This window comes from Chrysochloris asiatica, unplaced genomic scaffold (assembly GCF_000296735.1).
Source record: "Chrysochloris asiatica unplaced genomic scaffold, ChrAsi1.0 scaffold00019, whole genome shotgun sequence".
Classification (NCBI taxonomy): domain Eukaryota; kingdom Metazoa; phylum Chordata; class Mammalia; order Afrosoricida; family Chrysochloridae; genus Chrysochloris; species Chrysochloris asiatica.
The window spans coordinates 3,516,531-3,533,359 of record NW_006408537.1 but is presented as its reverse complement, the minus strand read 5'-3'; the positions used below and the strand labels follow the sequence as shown (position 1 = coordinate 3,533,359).

Here is a 16,829-nt window from a genome sequence, read left to right as displayed (position 1 = left end):
TGTTCGAACAACTGCCTCTTGGTCCAGGAACAGATTCCTCATGAGCACTTGTTGAAGAAGATCAAAGCCTACAGCTTTCAATGCAGATTACACCTCAACATAGAGAAAACAAAAATCTTCACAACTGGGTCAATAAGCAACATCATGATAAATAGAGAAAAGATTGAAGTTGTCAAGGATTTCATTTTATTAGGATCCACAATCAATACCCATGGAAGCAACAGCAAGAAATAAAACAATGTATTACGTTGATATGTTGAATGCAAAATTGATGATCTGCTCTGTAAACCTACACTCAATTCACAACAAAAAGTTTTCTTTTGTTTTTTAAAAAAGCCTTATTAAAGTTATAAAACTAAAGGTGTTCCTTTGAGGACCAATGTGAATCTGACCCAAGTCATGGTATTTTCAATCATCTTGTTATTAGGCACCATCAAATCAGTTTAGACTCATAGTGACACTATGCACAACAGACCAAAACACTGCCCAGTCCTGTGCCAGTCTCACAATTGTTACAAATGATTGTATACATTCAAAAGCTGGACAATGAGTCAGGAAGACTAAGAAGAATTGATGCATTTGAGTTATGATACTGGCAAAGGATATTGAATATACCATGGGCTGCCAGAAGAACAAACAAATCTGCCTTCGAAGAAGTACAGCCAGAATGCTCCTGAGAAGCCAAGATGGCAAGATTTCATCTCGCATTCTCTGAACACGTTATCAGAAGGGACCAGTCCCTGGAAAAAGACATCATACTTGATGCCAATAGAGTATCTGAGATGAAATCTTGCCATCTTGGCTACAAAGGTGCATTTTGGCTGTATTTCTTCCAACACAGATTTGTTGCTGCAATTATGAAGATGCCAAAGGACTAGGCAGTGTATGGTGTTGTTGTACATAGAGTTGCTATGAATTAGTACTGACTCAACGGCACCTAACAACAACAACAAAGCACATAAAGTCACTCAGCTTAGAATATAAATTACAGAATCTACAATGTCCTGAAGTGCATGTCTATAGTGTGGGAAAAAAAGAAAGTCTTACACAGAAGAGGGTTGTAGTCGCGATGAGATTCTGTGAAAAGCCAGGTTTTGTAGCCATCTGTTACATAACAGAATTCACAGGGAAAAAACATCATACCTATGGAAGAAGAAGGAGCCCTGGTGTGGCACTGTGGGTTAGTGTGCTAGACTGAAAGTTAGGTTTGAACCACAAGGTTGGTGGTTCTAGCTCACCAGCTGTTCCTTGGAAACCCTATACAGGATCGCTATGAGTTGGAACCAACTCCAAGGCACTTAACAACAACAAAGTAATAGCTTAGAGTCCTGGTGTGGCCCTGTAGGATAAGCACTGGAGGTAGGTTTGAGCAGGTCAGGGGTTCAAATCTACCAGCTGCACCTTGGAAACCATATACAGGGTTGCTATGGGTCGGAACTGACTCCAAGGCACTTAACAACAACAACAACAAACATGAAAAAAGATACTGAAATAGCGGTGAAAAAAAGCACTTCACAAGATGCTGCAGACAGCAAATTCTGGAGAAGGATAACATGCACTCCTAATGTAAATGGTAGAAGAGCAGACCTCGGAAAGGTGGACAAATGACTGCCCCTGCCAGTCTGGATGCTGCCCTGGAAGGTAAGATGCCATGTGGGCTGAAGGGGTAGCATCCAGTTTTCATACCCCGGCAACTTTCTTCACTGGATTCTGACTTCGTTAATAGAATCATAAGCCTTGGATAGAAATTCCAAGGATTCAATTAGTGATGCCACTGTTGGACCCATTCTGCTGTCAATTGTCTCCAAGACTGCTTTTCTGATTAGATCCAAGACCCTATAGGGTAGGGAACAAACCAGATTCATGTCTGATTCCTATAAGCTGTCATCACTGCTGATACATGGAAAATTGCTCAGTGACTTTAAGTTGAGGACGTTTGAGTGAAGCTTTTAAAAAGATGTTAGGCTCAGTAAAACATCTTTACTTCCAGGTAAGGAAGTGAACGTTGGAGAAAAGTGCTGGTTTTCATCAAGTGTCAACAGCTGGCTTCACTGAGACCTTGGGCCTTGTACTTGAACTGATGGAGAGACTGGATTCCTGGCTATAGGATAAGCATTGGACTGGTAACTAAAGGTCGGCAGTTCAAACCTCAGAAACCCTCCACAGGTTCACTATGAGTTGGAACCAACTCGAGGATGCTTAACAGCAACAAGAAGTGGAGCTATCAATAGAATGGCTGGAACCCATGCAGTGGGCCTCGAACAGGGCAAGTGGCACCAGGGCCTGACCTGGGAAGAAGGCATTTTGGGCGCACAGCACAGGGGCACTATCTATCTATCTATCTATCTATCTATCTATCTATCTGTCTGTCTGTCTGTCTGTCTGTCTGTCTGTCTGTCTGTCTGCCTGCCTGCCTGTCTGTCTGTCTGTCTATCTAATCTTATATCCTACATAAGGCTCTAAGGGTACAAAGTAGATATATACATGAAAACAAGGGGATGCTAGGATAAAATATAGTTCTCCTGGGTGGCAGAAATGGTTTGTCCTCAACTACTAACTGAAAGGTTGATGGTCAAAAATGTTTGCAATCTCCCTCAAATCATTGAATCTCTCTAGCTCTCAGTTTCTGTATGAAGCAAGTTGTTAGGATGACCTATGCCCCAGACTTGATCAGGCATTTTGGTGTTGTTGCTATTCAGTGCATCAAGTGGATTCCGACTCATAATGGCCCTGTATAGGGTTTGCAACCACCGACCTTGAGGTTAGCAGCCCAGTACTGATCCTATAGCACCACAGGTCATTTGGAAACCTTATATTCTCAGTATGAAGGAACTGGCTTATCAGAGAGATTGTGTTATCATGAAATAATATATTATGTAAGATAAATACCCACTTTCTTTAGTAACATGATCCAGTTAGTAAGTGAGCTTTAGTGTGAGGATTGGTATCATTTAGTTCTGTGAACTTCAGTCCACAGCAATTAAACACTGTTCGCAGGCTAGTAAAACCGGTTCATCCCCCTGTCTAATTCTGCTGAGTCATAGCAACTATGTCTCATGTGATTAAAAAAAAGTATAATATACAAAATCCCTGTTGACAGCACAGATGAATTAAGTATATTTCTAGAAGATTCTTACTTTCTAAAAAGTTAGAATATTGAGCTTCACATTTCAAAGTGTGAATATATAAAATGCTTTGATGTCTAAAATTCAAGTTACGCATACTTTATCAGAGATACATGCATTGAGATAAAATACATATATTTTGTCCAAAACTACATAACAGCAAAATTTTGGAAGAATAATCGTAATAATCTTAGTGTCTAAATAGAGCTTGAGGCCTGGAGCGAAAACTGTTTCTGATCTTCCTTAAATGCTGACCATGAGACTGCAGCTTTTTATGAATCATGTGCATTGCTATTAACATCTGTGATTGGACTTGTTAAATCCTTTTCCTGAAGTCACTGAGTTGCCTTCTCTGAGAGTTGTCACGCTCTCAATTTCCAAAGAACCTGGTGTAAAGCAAGGGCTCTTAAATGTCCTTGACTGGATCCAATCAATGGGTCTGTTACCATTTATAATGGCCAAATAAGAGCGCACACCCCTGTCCATTCATGCACACACCAACTGGATCTAAAGTCACCTGAAATAGTCTTTACCTTTTCTATATAGTAATGCATGCTGATATATTCCATTTCCCTTTATTTCATTTTAAAAAATTAGTGCATCTCATTGTCATTGAATTGTACATGCAGAAATTATTAAATTGGTGTATGTTCTGCTGTGTATGTGCTCAACAACACAAATAATTTTAAACAACAACAATGAGACACCACTACACACCTATGAAGATGGCCAAAATCCAAAACACTGACAACACCAAATGCTGGAGAGGATGTGGAGAGACAGGAATTGTCATTTACTGTCAGTGGGAATGTAAAATGATGTATCCACTCTGGAAGACAGTCTGGCAGTTTCTTATAAACCTAAACATGGCTTCTTAGGTATTTGCCCAAATAAGTTGAAAATATGTCTAGATAAACACCTGCACACAAATATTTATATCAGCTTTGTTCACAATTGCCAAAAATCGAAAGAAACAAGATGGATAAATCAACTGTGATACAAGGGAGTGCTTATTAAGTGACAAAAAGAAACGAGCTATCAAGCCATGAGACGCCATGGAAGAACCTTCCATTCATTCTGCTGACATGATGGCACACAACACTAACAAGAGGTCTGTCCATAAAAGTCACATATTGTATGAGCCGAATATATATGACAGTTTGGAAACATTGAAACCGTGTAAAAAAAGGTCAGTGGTTTCCAGGGGGTTAGAGGAAGAAGGGAGGGATTAATTGATAGCAATTAGTGCATTTTTTAGGGCAGTAAAGTTTGTATGTTGTACTATAATGGTGAGTACATGACAGTAAGAATTTGTTGAAAATCTTAGGTCTGTACAATGCAAAAAATGAACCTTAATGGAAGCTATGAACTTTAGTTAATAAAATGTATCAATATTAGCTCATTGTTGTTGTTGTTGTTAACTGCTGCCAAGTCAATTTTGACCCATAGCAACCCTGTACAGTGCTTCCGAGTAGTGGCTGGTGGGTTTGAACCGCAAAACTTGGGATTAACAGTCCAGTGCTTATCCTACAGCATTGTACCAGGACTCCATTAGCTCATTAATTGTATCAAAAGTGTGCCCCAAGTGCCAGTTGATAGGGAAAACTGTGGGCAGGGGAAGTGGGGGACTCGTTGTATTTTCTGTTCAATTTATCTGTAAACCTAAAAGTGGTCTGAAAAATAAAGTTTACTAATTGAAAAAGTAGTAGATTTCACAGTCCAGTAAAAAAATGAACATGTATATTTTGAAAGCCACCAATTTAGAAAGTAAAGCCTAGACTGGTTTCAAAGAGAACTGGATTCAAATCTCAGGTCCATAAAATACTTTGGGCAAGGTACTTACCCTCAAAAGAAAAGAAATTTCAAAATCCTCCCAATTTATATTTACAAAATCTGCACATAAAATGTAAAATGAGAATACATTTTACAAGTTCACTTTAGGTGACTTTTGTAGGATTCAATAAAGAGAAGTTTGTGAGCATGCCCAGAACATGGCAGATGTTGAATAAATGTTAGTTGCTTTCCCTATACTGTAAAGTTAAAGCAGTAACATCTTTTTCTAAATGATAAAATACACTCAGTTGAGGTGGAATATAGAATTCTAAATGGAACAGTGAATTGGTATCCTCCTCTGTATGCAGAAAAGAATTTGGATCTTTTGATTATAGTCAAGCAAGTTCGAGACCTAATTTCTACTTTTAATTCAGTTTAACAGCCCAAAATACATAGTGACTTTACTTCCTCTTCTGCTCTGTCAGTAATGGACTCTAGTTTCAGGGTTCCTGTGTTACAAATAGATCAACTTTATATGGCCTTTCTAGCTAAAATCATATGTTGTTGTTAAGCACCAACGAATTGGTACTAACTCATTGTGACCCTGTATAGTGTTTCTGAGGAGTGACAGGTGAGCTTGAACCGCTGATCTTTTAGTGCAAACTGACTTTGCAGTCCAGCACCTTAACTCACAGCACCACGCCAGGACTCAGGATTATACAGATAAGGTGTTGTGGCTCACCAAGGGGATTGAACACTTCACTACTTATGCGAATAAGATACTGGAACCCTGTGGGGATGGGACTATATATGCAACCCTTACAAAGGTTCTGGTCAGTTTTGACACCCACTAGTCACCGTAGAAGAATTGATGCTTTTGAGTTGTGGTGTTGGAGGAGAATACTGAAAGTGCCATGGGCTGCCAAAAGAACCAACAGATCTGTGTTGGAAGAAGTGCAGTCAGAGTGCTCCCTAGAGGCCAAGATGACCAAACTTCATCTCATACTTCGGACATGTTGTCAGGAGGGATCAGTTGCTGGAGAAGGATATAATGTTTGTTAAGATGGAGAGTCAGAGGAAAAGAGGAAGACCCCCAACATGATGGATTGGCCAGGTGGCAGCATCAATGGACTCAAGCGAGGCAATAGTAGTGAGGTTGGCCCAGGATCAGGCAGTGTTTCGTTCTGCTGTGCACAGGGTTGCTATGAGTTGGTACCTACTCGATGGCACCTAACCAACAACATGATCAGTTCTCCAATTCTTCTTCCCAAGTAGCATCAACACTAGTGTCCTTACTATAAGCTTACTTATAAATCTCCTAAGAATTTTCACTGGATGAGGCATGAGACTGGTTTGATTATATTTCACAATGGTGGCCACTGATGTGTGAAGTTTGTGGCAAGGAAGACCTAGGTGGGACTCCTCCAACTTGCAATAGAGAAGCCAGAAATTCCACACTTCTGTATTGCTGATCTTGTTTAAACATAGATTATAAAGTACATTTTTGCTTCTGTGGTCTCATTCACTGCCTCATTTATCCATTGATTCAGATTTAAACAAAACCAGGAGCTGTGCTGTCATGGCCGGGAAGCCCAAGCTTCATTACTTCAATGGACGGGGGAGAATGGAATCTACCCGGTGGCTTTTGGCTGCAGCTGGAGTTGAGGTAGGTTCCTAAGTGACATCATGGTACGTCATATATAAACTTGTCTATATCAAAGTGCTTTTCTTACATAAGCCAGGAGACTTCCAAGCCAGATGATGTGTCAATGATTTTGCCTGAAATAAAAAGATCACAAAGCAAGGTTCCTTTAACATATAAAAAGCTATCAATGTAGTTGTTAATTGATGTGGAGTTGATTCTGATTCTTAGCAACCCTCTATAGGGTTTCGGAGGAGTGGTGGATGAATTTGAACCACCTACCTTGCAGACCAGCACATTAACTCGCAGGCCACACCAGGACTCCATCACTACAATTGTTGTTAAATGCCATTGAGTCTGTTCCCACCCAAAGCAAGTCTGTATAGGGTTTCAGAGGAGCGGTTGGTGATCTTGAACTGCCGACTTTGCAGTCCAGTGCATTAACTATAATAATTGTTGTTGTTAAGTGTCATTGAGTCCGTTCCCACCCACAGCAACTCTGTATAGAGTTTCAGAGGAGTAGCTGGCGAGCTTGAACAGCCGACGTTGCAGTTCAAACTGATTTTGCACTCCATATTCATTGTAGAAGGGACATAATCACATGATCATCTTGATAGATACAAGGAAATCATTTGACTAAACCCATCCCAGTTTCACAAAACTCTCAATAAACTTGGAATAGAAAGGAACTTCCTCAACCTGTTAAAGGTCATCTACAGCCCCATCCCACTTCCATCCACCCCCACTCCAGGCTCATATTTCTTATTGGTAAAAGACCGGCTTTTTCCGTCTAAAATAAATAACAAAAGAAGGATGCTCATTCTCACCACTTCTATGAAAATTGTGTTAGAGGTTCTAACTAGAGCAATTAAGCAAGAAAAAGAAATAAAAGGCATCCATATTTTAAAGGAATCCTGGTGTGGTGCTGTTGGATCAGCATTGGACTGGGAACCACAAGATGAGCAGTTCAAACCTACCAGCTGCTCCTCGGAAACCCTGTACAGAGCCGACAGGAGTCGGAACCGACTCAAAGACACTTAATAACAACATATTATAAAGGAAGGAGTAAAATTATTACTTGATCTTGAATATAGAAAATCTCATAATGAAATACTACTCAGCAAATATAAAGCAATGGGTTGCTGATACATGCACCAACATAGATGAATCTTTTTCATCCAACCTTTTCAGAGTGATAGAAATGTTCTTTATCTTGAAAGTTGTGATAGAGTTAAATGAGTATTTGCCCTTACAATGAGTTCATTTACAATGAGTATATTTTATAAAAATTATCCCTTTACAAATTTTAGTTTTTAAATAAAAAAATCACCAGTCATTAATAAGAAAGGGATAGACAGATTTGACTAATATTTTTTAAAATTCTGCCCTTCAAAGAGCACAATTAAAAGCAAATTAGTCATTGTCTGATCAAAACTGCTGGATTTTATTTGGATTTAAACAAACTAGAAAAAATCATTCTGACATTTATTTAACAGTTAGAAACATGCCCAAAGGGTGATCATGATCATCTCTTCCACCCACTTCAGAAGCAACATCACCATCATGAAACCCATATCCATGTCAGCTATCCTCCAAGAAGACAACCCACCATCCCATGTTTTTCTTAAACCAGACACTGCATCTGTATACCCTGATCCTATGGGACTGTGTAGATACACAAGAAAAGCTGTTTCACTGAGAAATACTGTTGCAGGAAGACGAGGCCCGAACGGGAGAAAGAAATCACCTGAACACTAGTGCTATTAGAGAAAGAGGCTTTATTGCCGGTAGAGCATCAAGGATTAATGTCTCAAGCGCTGAGCTCCCCAGTACAGCTTTCATACTAGCTTTATATAGGTTTACATAGGGCTGAGTGGTGAGACCACCGTGTTGCTTTCTCATTGGCAGTTCCTAGATAAGCGGCTTTTTATAAAAACAGAAGCTGTTAGTTTCCTTTGTGTGTGACCTAGGCCTCAAGGTCTTATGGGCAGGGCCTCCTCCCTCATTTCGAGGCCTCAAGGACTCTTGGGCAGGGGCCACCTCTCTCATTACAACCCTCATATTTCTAAATCTGTTCATTATTATGAACCTTACTGGTGCTGTGAGTTAATGCGCCAGACTGAAAAGCCGTTTGAACTGCAAGGTTGGCAGTTCAAGCTCACCAGCTGTTCCTTGGAAACCCTATACAGGGTTGCTATGGGTCAGAACCGACTCGAAGGCACTTCATAACAACAACAACAATTAAAAGACTAGTGATTTGAACTCACTCAATTACTCAATGGAAGAAATATCTGGTAATCTGTTTCCACAAACATAACATCCAAGAAAATCCTTGTGGGACAGTTCTACTCTGTCATGTAGGACTGCAATGAGGCTTTGATGCCATAACACATTAACAATCACATATCTTGTTCTATATAGTTTAAAACATTGCAGTACTTCATGTAAGGAATGCTCTATTCCATTTTATAGCTGAGGAAACTAAGGCTTAGAGATGTGAAGTAACTACACACAGCTTACAGAGCTATTATCTGGCAGAGCCAAGACAGGAACAATTCAGATTAATATCACATCCATATTCTTGATAACTTTGTCCTTAGACTTTGGGTTTGATAGATTCTGTCTATTAAGAAAAAGCACATTATTAAGTTATAATTGATTTTTGGTTTTGTATTGAACAGCTGGTACCACTCAGAACTATGACAGCCCAAATGCTTGGCTGCCAAGCAACTCATGGAAGCTGTGTCCGAAGGTCTAATTTAAACCAAGATTAAATAACTGGAAAGGGGACCAGAACAACTTCAATATTCACCAATGTGGATTGCTTAAAATTTTAAAAAGAGCACACAGTGACTCAGCAATGTGCTGAAGGTCACAAAGTGAAAAAAAATCAAGATTCAAACCCAGAAAGTCAAGTCACAAACCAAAGTTATTTGGGGGAGGAGGTGAAGAATTAGACCAGGGATTCTAAGTTTTCTCTTAATTTCAGTTCTGCTCCAGGGTGTCCCACAGTTTCAAGGAGAGGAAATACCGAGCTGTGGGCATAGGAACTCTGCAACAACTGGGATCCATTTTGATCTGAGTGAAGATCCCGTGGGTGGGGTGATAGAGATTATCACAGAGGCAGGTTGGTGGCAGAATCTCAAATGGTCTCTAGCCCAGCAACAGGTGGTGGTGTACTTAGGAGTCACTTCTGACCCTGAATAAGGTTTCCGAGGCTATAAATCTATGGGAGCAGAAAGCCTCATCTCTCTCCAATGGAACCGCTGGTAGTTTTGAACTGTTGACTGTGAGATTAGCATCCCAACTCATAACCACTACACTACCAGAGCTCCTAGTCCAATGGTGGGGGACACACAGTATCCTATCCAGATCTGACATAGAGGAGCAGACTCTTCCAAGATGTTCAAATCCAGAATGATAGCAACCTTTCATGTCTCCTCTCTCCAATGATATTTTTCTCCCCAATCCTGAATAAGCAGCCAAGTCCTGTGACCCAGTCTTTTCCTATGTGGGTCTTACCTAAGTGTTCCAAATGGCCATGATCTGAATCCTTTTGCCAAACTCAGAAATCTTACCTTCTCCAAACTATGTAGCCAACAGGGGCCATTCAGGTTTGAAAATTCTATAATGCTAGTAAATGAAATTTTACTGTTTCTTTTCTCCAGTTTGAAGAGAAATTTATAGAAACTCCAGAAGACTTGGAAAACTTACAACATGGTAAGACCAAGTCTCTACCTGTCCCTGATGAGGTATCTACTGAAGTCCTCAGCGTAATTTTTAATACCAGGCAATGCTGTGTGTTTATGTGGTGGTAGTTTAGAGTGTTACAGAGGGGAAAAAGTAGTTAAAATGCAAGGCTTTTTGAGCAGATCTGGCAAACAAAGGCTAGAATTCTGGGAATCTTTGCTATAGACACCATAACCAAGGCTCAGTGATTGTTTTTTAAACTTGTGCTTTTCTGCACTGTGAACGAGCTGTCAACGGCTCAGGATCCCACAATGCCATCCATCCATAGACACACAGTCACATGCATGAAAGTGAAAGGAGTAGACCAAGATGTACAAATGACCTTGAGTAGACAAGGTCATAGACAAGCAATACTGTAAAGCCAGGTGAAACCATGTTGAACTAATTGGAAGCCAGGTGAGAGATTCAGGAGGGAGAAAACTAAGCAAAGAATGGAATCCATGGAGTTAGGAAATAGGGCCTGCTCTGTCTATGTCAACCCCATGGCTCCTACCTTGAAATCCCTCCCGGAACTGTCCTTACATGCCATGAGCACCATGAGAACTACTTTGGGAAATTCTCATTGAAAATGGCCCCTGCCTGGCAGCTCTGTTGCAGCCACTCCCAACTTTCTTTGAGGAGATTTCCAACATGTAAACTAGAAAGCAGTCAACTTACAGCTGGTTAGGCAATAAGAAGATAAATGAAATAACAGGTTGACAATAAAAGAGTTTGATAAAAGTGAGGATGATTGTAAAGCTGAAAACAAAACGTTATTTCAGTTAAATGCTACCTGATTATGATTTTTGCTTTCGTTTCATGTCTTCTGTTATCTCACCAAACATTTTTTATCTTTTAAGAGTGTGATCCATTACATATTTCACTTACTTTTCTTTTCTTTTTTCAAAAGATGGAAGTTTGATGTTCCAGCAAGTACCCATGGTTGAAATTGATGGGATGAAGCTGGTACAGACCAGAGCCATTCTCAACTACATTGCCACCAAGTACAACCTGTACGGGAAGGACATAAAGGAGAGAGCCCTGTACGGTCTATTTTCTCTTCTTGCATCAGTAAAGAACATGGGAACCACTTAGGTCCTACCTTGAGTGAACAGAGCATGCTGGGATTGCAGAAGAAGAGGCCAGAAGCCTCAGGCCTGGCCATGGCAGGGAACCCTGAGTCAGCCCTAGGCTGGGCCTTAGGTGTATAGACTGAGTGAGTCAGTTGAGTGTAGTGCTGTGGAGAAGGGGGAATGGGAAGCTCAAGGCAGATTCAGCAAGTGTGCCATGAGGCGGCCCAGTTTCAGTGCTTTCGTAAGAGGGAAATCCAAGAAGTCAAAAATGTGGCCATTTTGTTTTTCTAGCAGCTCAGTGCTTTAGGAGCTGCACACCATCAACAGCTTGAGGCAAGAACAAAGGATCTAAGTGTCTGAGGAAGGGAAGGGAGCAAAGAAGCTGATTCTCAAGTTCCAGAAATGATAAACTGATGATGAGGAACCTAGTAAATTATGTGGACTAGACGACTTGGCATGGTTGGCGGAAGCTAGAGCCCATTGATTCCTTTGGAGCTTGAGGTGACCTCAGGTGTCTTGATACAGGCTGGAAGCAACCAGGCTCATTCAAAAACCCCACAACAAATCCTAGAGACAGAGTAGATTAATGGTTACCAGGACTGGAGGGATCAACAGATGGGGAGTGAGTGGCATATTGTTGGTTGAAATGGCTTAAATAATAGCACTTAATTAAGATGAAATCTTTGACTTCAATCTTTTCATCCTTTATCATGATGCCATTTATTGGTCAAGTTATGAGGATTTTTAATTTTCTTTCCAGTGAGGTACAATTCATACTGTAGGCTATAGTGTTTGATCTTCAGTCTATATACAGTTTTTGCATAAGCACAATAAACTGTTCATGAGTTCCTATTCTTCTCAAAGTTATCCAAAGTTTGTCATGAGCCACACTGTCAAATGCCTTTGCACAGTCAATAAAGCTCAGGGAAACATCTTTCTGGTATTCTGTGCTTTCAATCAAGATTCCTCTGATGCCAACAATGATATCCCTTGTTCCACGTCCTTTTGGGAATCTGGCTTCAATTCTTGGCAGCTCCATGATGACGCACTACTGCAACCTCTTTTGATTTATCTTTAAAAAAATGTAACTTGCATGTGATATTAATGATATTGTTTGTTGATTTCCACATTTTGCTGCATCACCTTTCTTTGGATTGGACACAAATACAGATATCTTCCAACTGGTTTACCAGGTAGCTATCTTTCAAATATCTTAGCATAGACAATTGGACCAATAAATAACATCATGATAAACAACAACAAAAAAGATTCGAGTTGTCAAAGATATAATTTTACTCAGCTCCACAAGCAACACTCATGAAAGTAGTAGATAAAAAATCAGCTGAGGTATTTCATTAGGCACATCTACTACAAAAGAACTTTTTATTTATTTATACATTTCTTTTAACGTTTATTGCAAGTTGAGTGAAGGTTTACAGACAAGATTATCAGCTTTACATTTAACAAACAATACACTTTGTTTCATCTCAATGATTACAATCCCTTCCTTACAACAACAGTTATCCTTGTTCCTCCTGTGGTTCCTATTTCCGTTCCACCAACCATCCAATCCCTTCTCAACTTTGTTCTTAGGCATATTGATTTTGAATGATTGACCATTCCATAGTGGGCGTACCTTGCTAGTGTTGTCCTTCACTATAAACTTATCTATTACTTGGCTGGAAGTTTGGCCACAAAGGTGAGTTCCTTTCCAGACCTGAGGATGGTTGAGGGCCAGAGTCTCAGGTCCTCTAGTCTCTTTCTGACCAATAAGTTCAGTCTTTTTTTAAAATGATTGTTTTGTTTTTTGTTTTTTGAGTTTTGTTCCACATTTTTTCCCACTCTATCCTAGATCCCTTTTAGGGTAGTTGGTAGTGGTAGCGGGGCACTGTCTAGTTCTTCTAGTCTTAGAGTCCTAGAGACTGATGATCACATGTTCCATTAGTACATTAGACTAATTAATTCAAAACCTCCTCAGTTCTTATCACTCTTCTTTCTTCTGCACATGAAGAGACCAATAGCTGCACCTTAGGCTGCCGCTCATGAGCTTTCAAGATCCCAGATACTACTCACTCAAGCAAGATGTAGAACACTATGTTATGCCAATTGACCATGGTGACCCCTGAGACTATGGTTCTGAGTCCCCCTGACCATCAACTCATAGTCTTAAGATGTTTGATAATATGATTGTTGTGCTTGCTATATGCTCCACCACATTCATAGTTGTGTTTACATGAAAGTTGTGATGTACAAATATCTTCTTTGTGATGCTGCAGGATAATGCACTGGACTACAAGGTCAGTTTGAAATGCAAGGTAAACAGTTGAAACCCACCAGCCAATCCTTGGAAACCCTATACAGGGTCACTATGAGTTGGAACCTACTCAATGGAATTTAGCAACAGCAATATATTGTGGGATATATATATATATATATATATATATATATATATATATATATATTTCATTCTTCATCCCTTACCTATTCAGCCTATGTCTCAATCCATGCATCTACTCACAGAGCACTGTTGTTACGAGGTTGTGTCTATATCACTATATACCTGTAATTCCTTTAGTCCATGCAGAACTCCCAGTGTCTTCACCTATATACAGTATTCATCTACTGCTCTTTCTCTTCTTTTATTTGAACTCCCCATTTTCATATATTGCTCTCATCACCTGAGCTAACATGTACTTACCCTCTAGCCAATGAATTACTCCCCTTGCTTCCCACCTCTAGTAACCCTCAAAGAACGTTTCTTTTAGTACGGAAACCTTTTTTAAAGCTTTTACAATAATGGTCTCATACCATATTTGTCTTTTGTGATTGACTAATTTCATTGAGCATAGTGTTCTCCAGGTTCGTCCATTTTATGCGGTGTTTTGCAGATTTATTATTATTCAAGGTTGCATAGTATTCCATTGGGTGTATGTACCAAAGTTTGGTTTGCCTATTCTTCCATTGATGAATACTTAGGCTGTCTGCATCTTTTTGCCTCTGTGAATAGTGCTGCGATGAAAATCAGTGTGCATTTGGTACTCGGGTCCTGGCTTATATTTCTTGTGGATATATACTAAGTAGAGAGATTGCTGGGTGACATGGTATTTCTATTTCCAACTTTCAAACCATTTTCCAGAGTGGTTGAACCATTGCACAGTCTCACCAGCAATGTAGGAAGGTCCCAGTATCTCCACACGCACGTCAGCATTTGCTATTTTCTGTTTTTTGACTTGATCTAGAGCAGGTTATCTATGTTTTCTTTCTATACCTGTGTTTGCTTGTGTGCTTAACAGAAATTTTACACATATGCATACCTCTGTAGTTTGTTCTAAAAATTAACTGTGAAAAGATAAGTCAAAATCTTAACATTATGACCGGCACAAAATTAGCACTCAAAGAAGGTGAATATCTTTTTTAGAAGACAAAACCCAAGACAGGAGACATTTGATGGTTGACTCATTTTTGTCTTTCAGCATTGATATGTATATAGAAGGTGTGGCAGATTTAAGTGAGCTGATACTTCATTTGGTAATATGCCCACCTGGGGAAAAAGATGCGAAGCTAGCCCTGATCAAAGAGAGAACAACAACACGTTATTTTCCTGCCTATGAAAAGGTAAATGGAATCTGTTCAATGATTTGGGGTGCTAAGAGTTTAGAGGGCCACAGAATGTCACGTCCTGGCCATTTACAGACCATTGACCTTAATTTGCCAGGTGCTAAAGAGCCACGGACAAGACTACCTTGTTGGCAACAAGCTGAGCAGAGCTGACATTCATCTGGTTGAACTTCTCTACTATGTGGAAGAGATAGACTCCAGCCTTATTGCCAACTTCCCTCTGCTGAAGGTGATTGAATTCACAGCCCCAGAGAGGAAGCCCCTTCCCCCTCCCTTCTGGGCATCTAGTATATGGGTGAACTAGTGATGTTCTGAGACTTAGGCTTCTCCAGGCCTCACTCCCCTGTACATCACCAAAATTAGCTTCGAGGTCTTGAGGCATGTAAAAATGTTGTGAAGTCAAGGAAATTTGAAGCCGATGGTACCCTCAAACAGTACTTTGTCATTTATCATAGCGAGGCACCAGGATTCAGCCTCTCTCTGTCCAGTCCTGTATTCCATTGTTGTCTCTGGGATTTCCTTCATCCCAAGTGGTGTCTTTTCTTTCTATGCCTTAGTCTGTGTGAATAGGTCTTTTCCCTCTGATTTCCTACCCTTGGCTCCTGCTCCATCTTTCTCACGTTGGTTCCTCTCTGTACAAGTTCTCCCTTCGGCCCCATCTTTATCTCTTACTGACTTAATGGCAGCGGAGAAGGAGCATATTAATTTTAACTGGCCCCATGGTTTATCATTTCCAATTTTCTCTGTCTTCATGCCATCTCAATCATCATTTTTGTTATTTAGAGACTTTATGAGCATTAGTACCTCCCTTGAAGACAGGCATGTTATTCTTCCTTGAATTGTAGAAGCACAGTGAATGTACAAGCTTTTTCTGTAAGGGAGACTGTGATCTGAATAGAGTCTTAGAGAAAGGTGTCTTCAGGGAAAAATGCTAGTGAGCTTCTTCTGATCTTCATTTCTCTCTGGGTGTGTGTTTCCCTTTTGGGTCCTGATGGAGGGGACTCAGTTGGTCCTGGTCTAGAGCGTCTCAGGTGTCTTGGGTGGTTCTGGTGATGGGGTGTTCTTTTGACTCTGCTCTGAGGCTGTGCTGTTCTCCATTATAGGCCCTGAAAGCCAGAGTCAGCAACCTCCCCACAGTGAAGAAGTTCCTGCAGCCTGGCAGCCAGAGGAAGCCTCCCATGGATGAGAAAAGTTTTGAAAAAGCAAAGAAGATATTCAAGATAAAATAAAGCTTGCATGGATGTCAGGCAGTACAACACAAATGTGAAAATTTACAGTAATAAAGTGGTTTCCAGATGGTTAGTCCTGGCTATTGTGAGGTTAATAAACATTTCAAATTATATACGCTGATTAAATAATAAAACTCCTATGAGAATATTTTATTACAACTTGTTCTTTTTCATTATGATCGGATATAAAGTTAGCATTCTAATCTCCTCTTAACATTCTAATATTTGCTTGAAAATTCAGTGTTGTCTAACATAGTAAAAATGTCAACACTACCCAAAGCAATCTACAGATACAATGAAATCCCAGATTCCAACATCATTCTTGAAAGAGACTAAAAATGAATCTCTAATATTATGTGAAAAGAAAAGGGACTAAGGATAAGCAAAGTATTACTTAAGAAGAACAAAGTTGGGGATCACTCATTTCCTGTTCTTAAAATCTACACAGCCACAGTGATCTAAACAGTTTGTCACTGGTACAATGAAGACACACAGATCAGTGGAACAGAATTGAGATCCTGGAGGTAAAACCATCAGCTGATCTTTGACAAAGGGCCAAAACATTTTAAATGAGAAAGAGATAGTCCCAACAACATATGCTGGTGGCAAAACCAGAAATCAGTTCAGGAGATGCAGGAAA

The 16,829-nt window shown here is 40.0% G+C and overlaps 1 protein-coding gene across 1 annotated transcript; it reads left to right on the top strand.

Moving 5' to 3' along the window:
* The first annotated feature begins 6,476 nt into the window (after positions 1–6,476).
* Positions 6,477–16,189, top strand: LOC102810929 (glutathione S-transferase A2-like). The gene is made up of 6 exons (XM_006835714.1): positions 6,477–6,564; positions 10,209–10,260; positions 11,180–11,312; positions 14,816–14,957; positions 15,058–15,189; positions 16,064–16,189. Exons 1-6 carry the CDS (start codon positions 6,478–6,480, stop codon positions 16,187–16,189), a joined length of 672 nt encoding a protein of 223 aa, XP_006835777.1. The 5' UTR covers position 6,477.
* Positions 16,190–16,829: the final 640 nt, after the last annotated feature.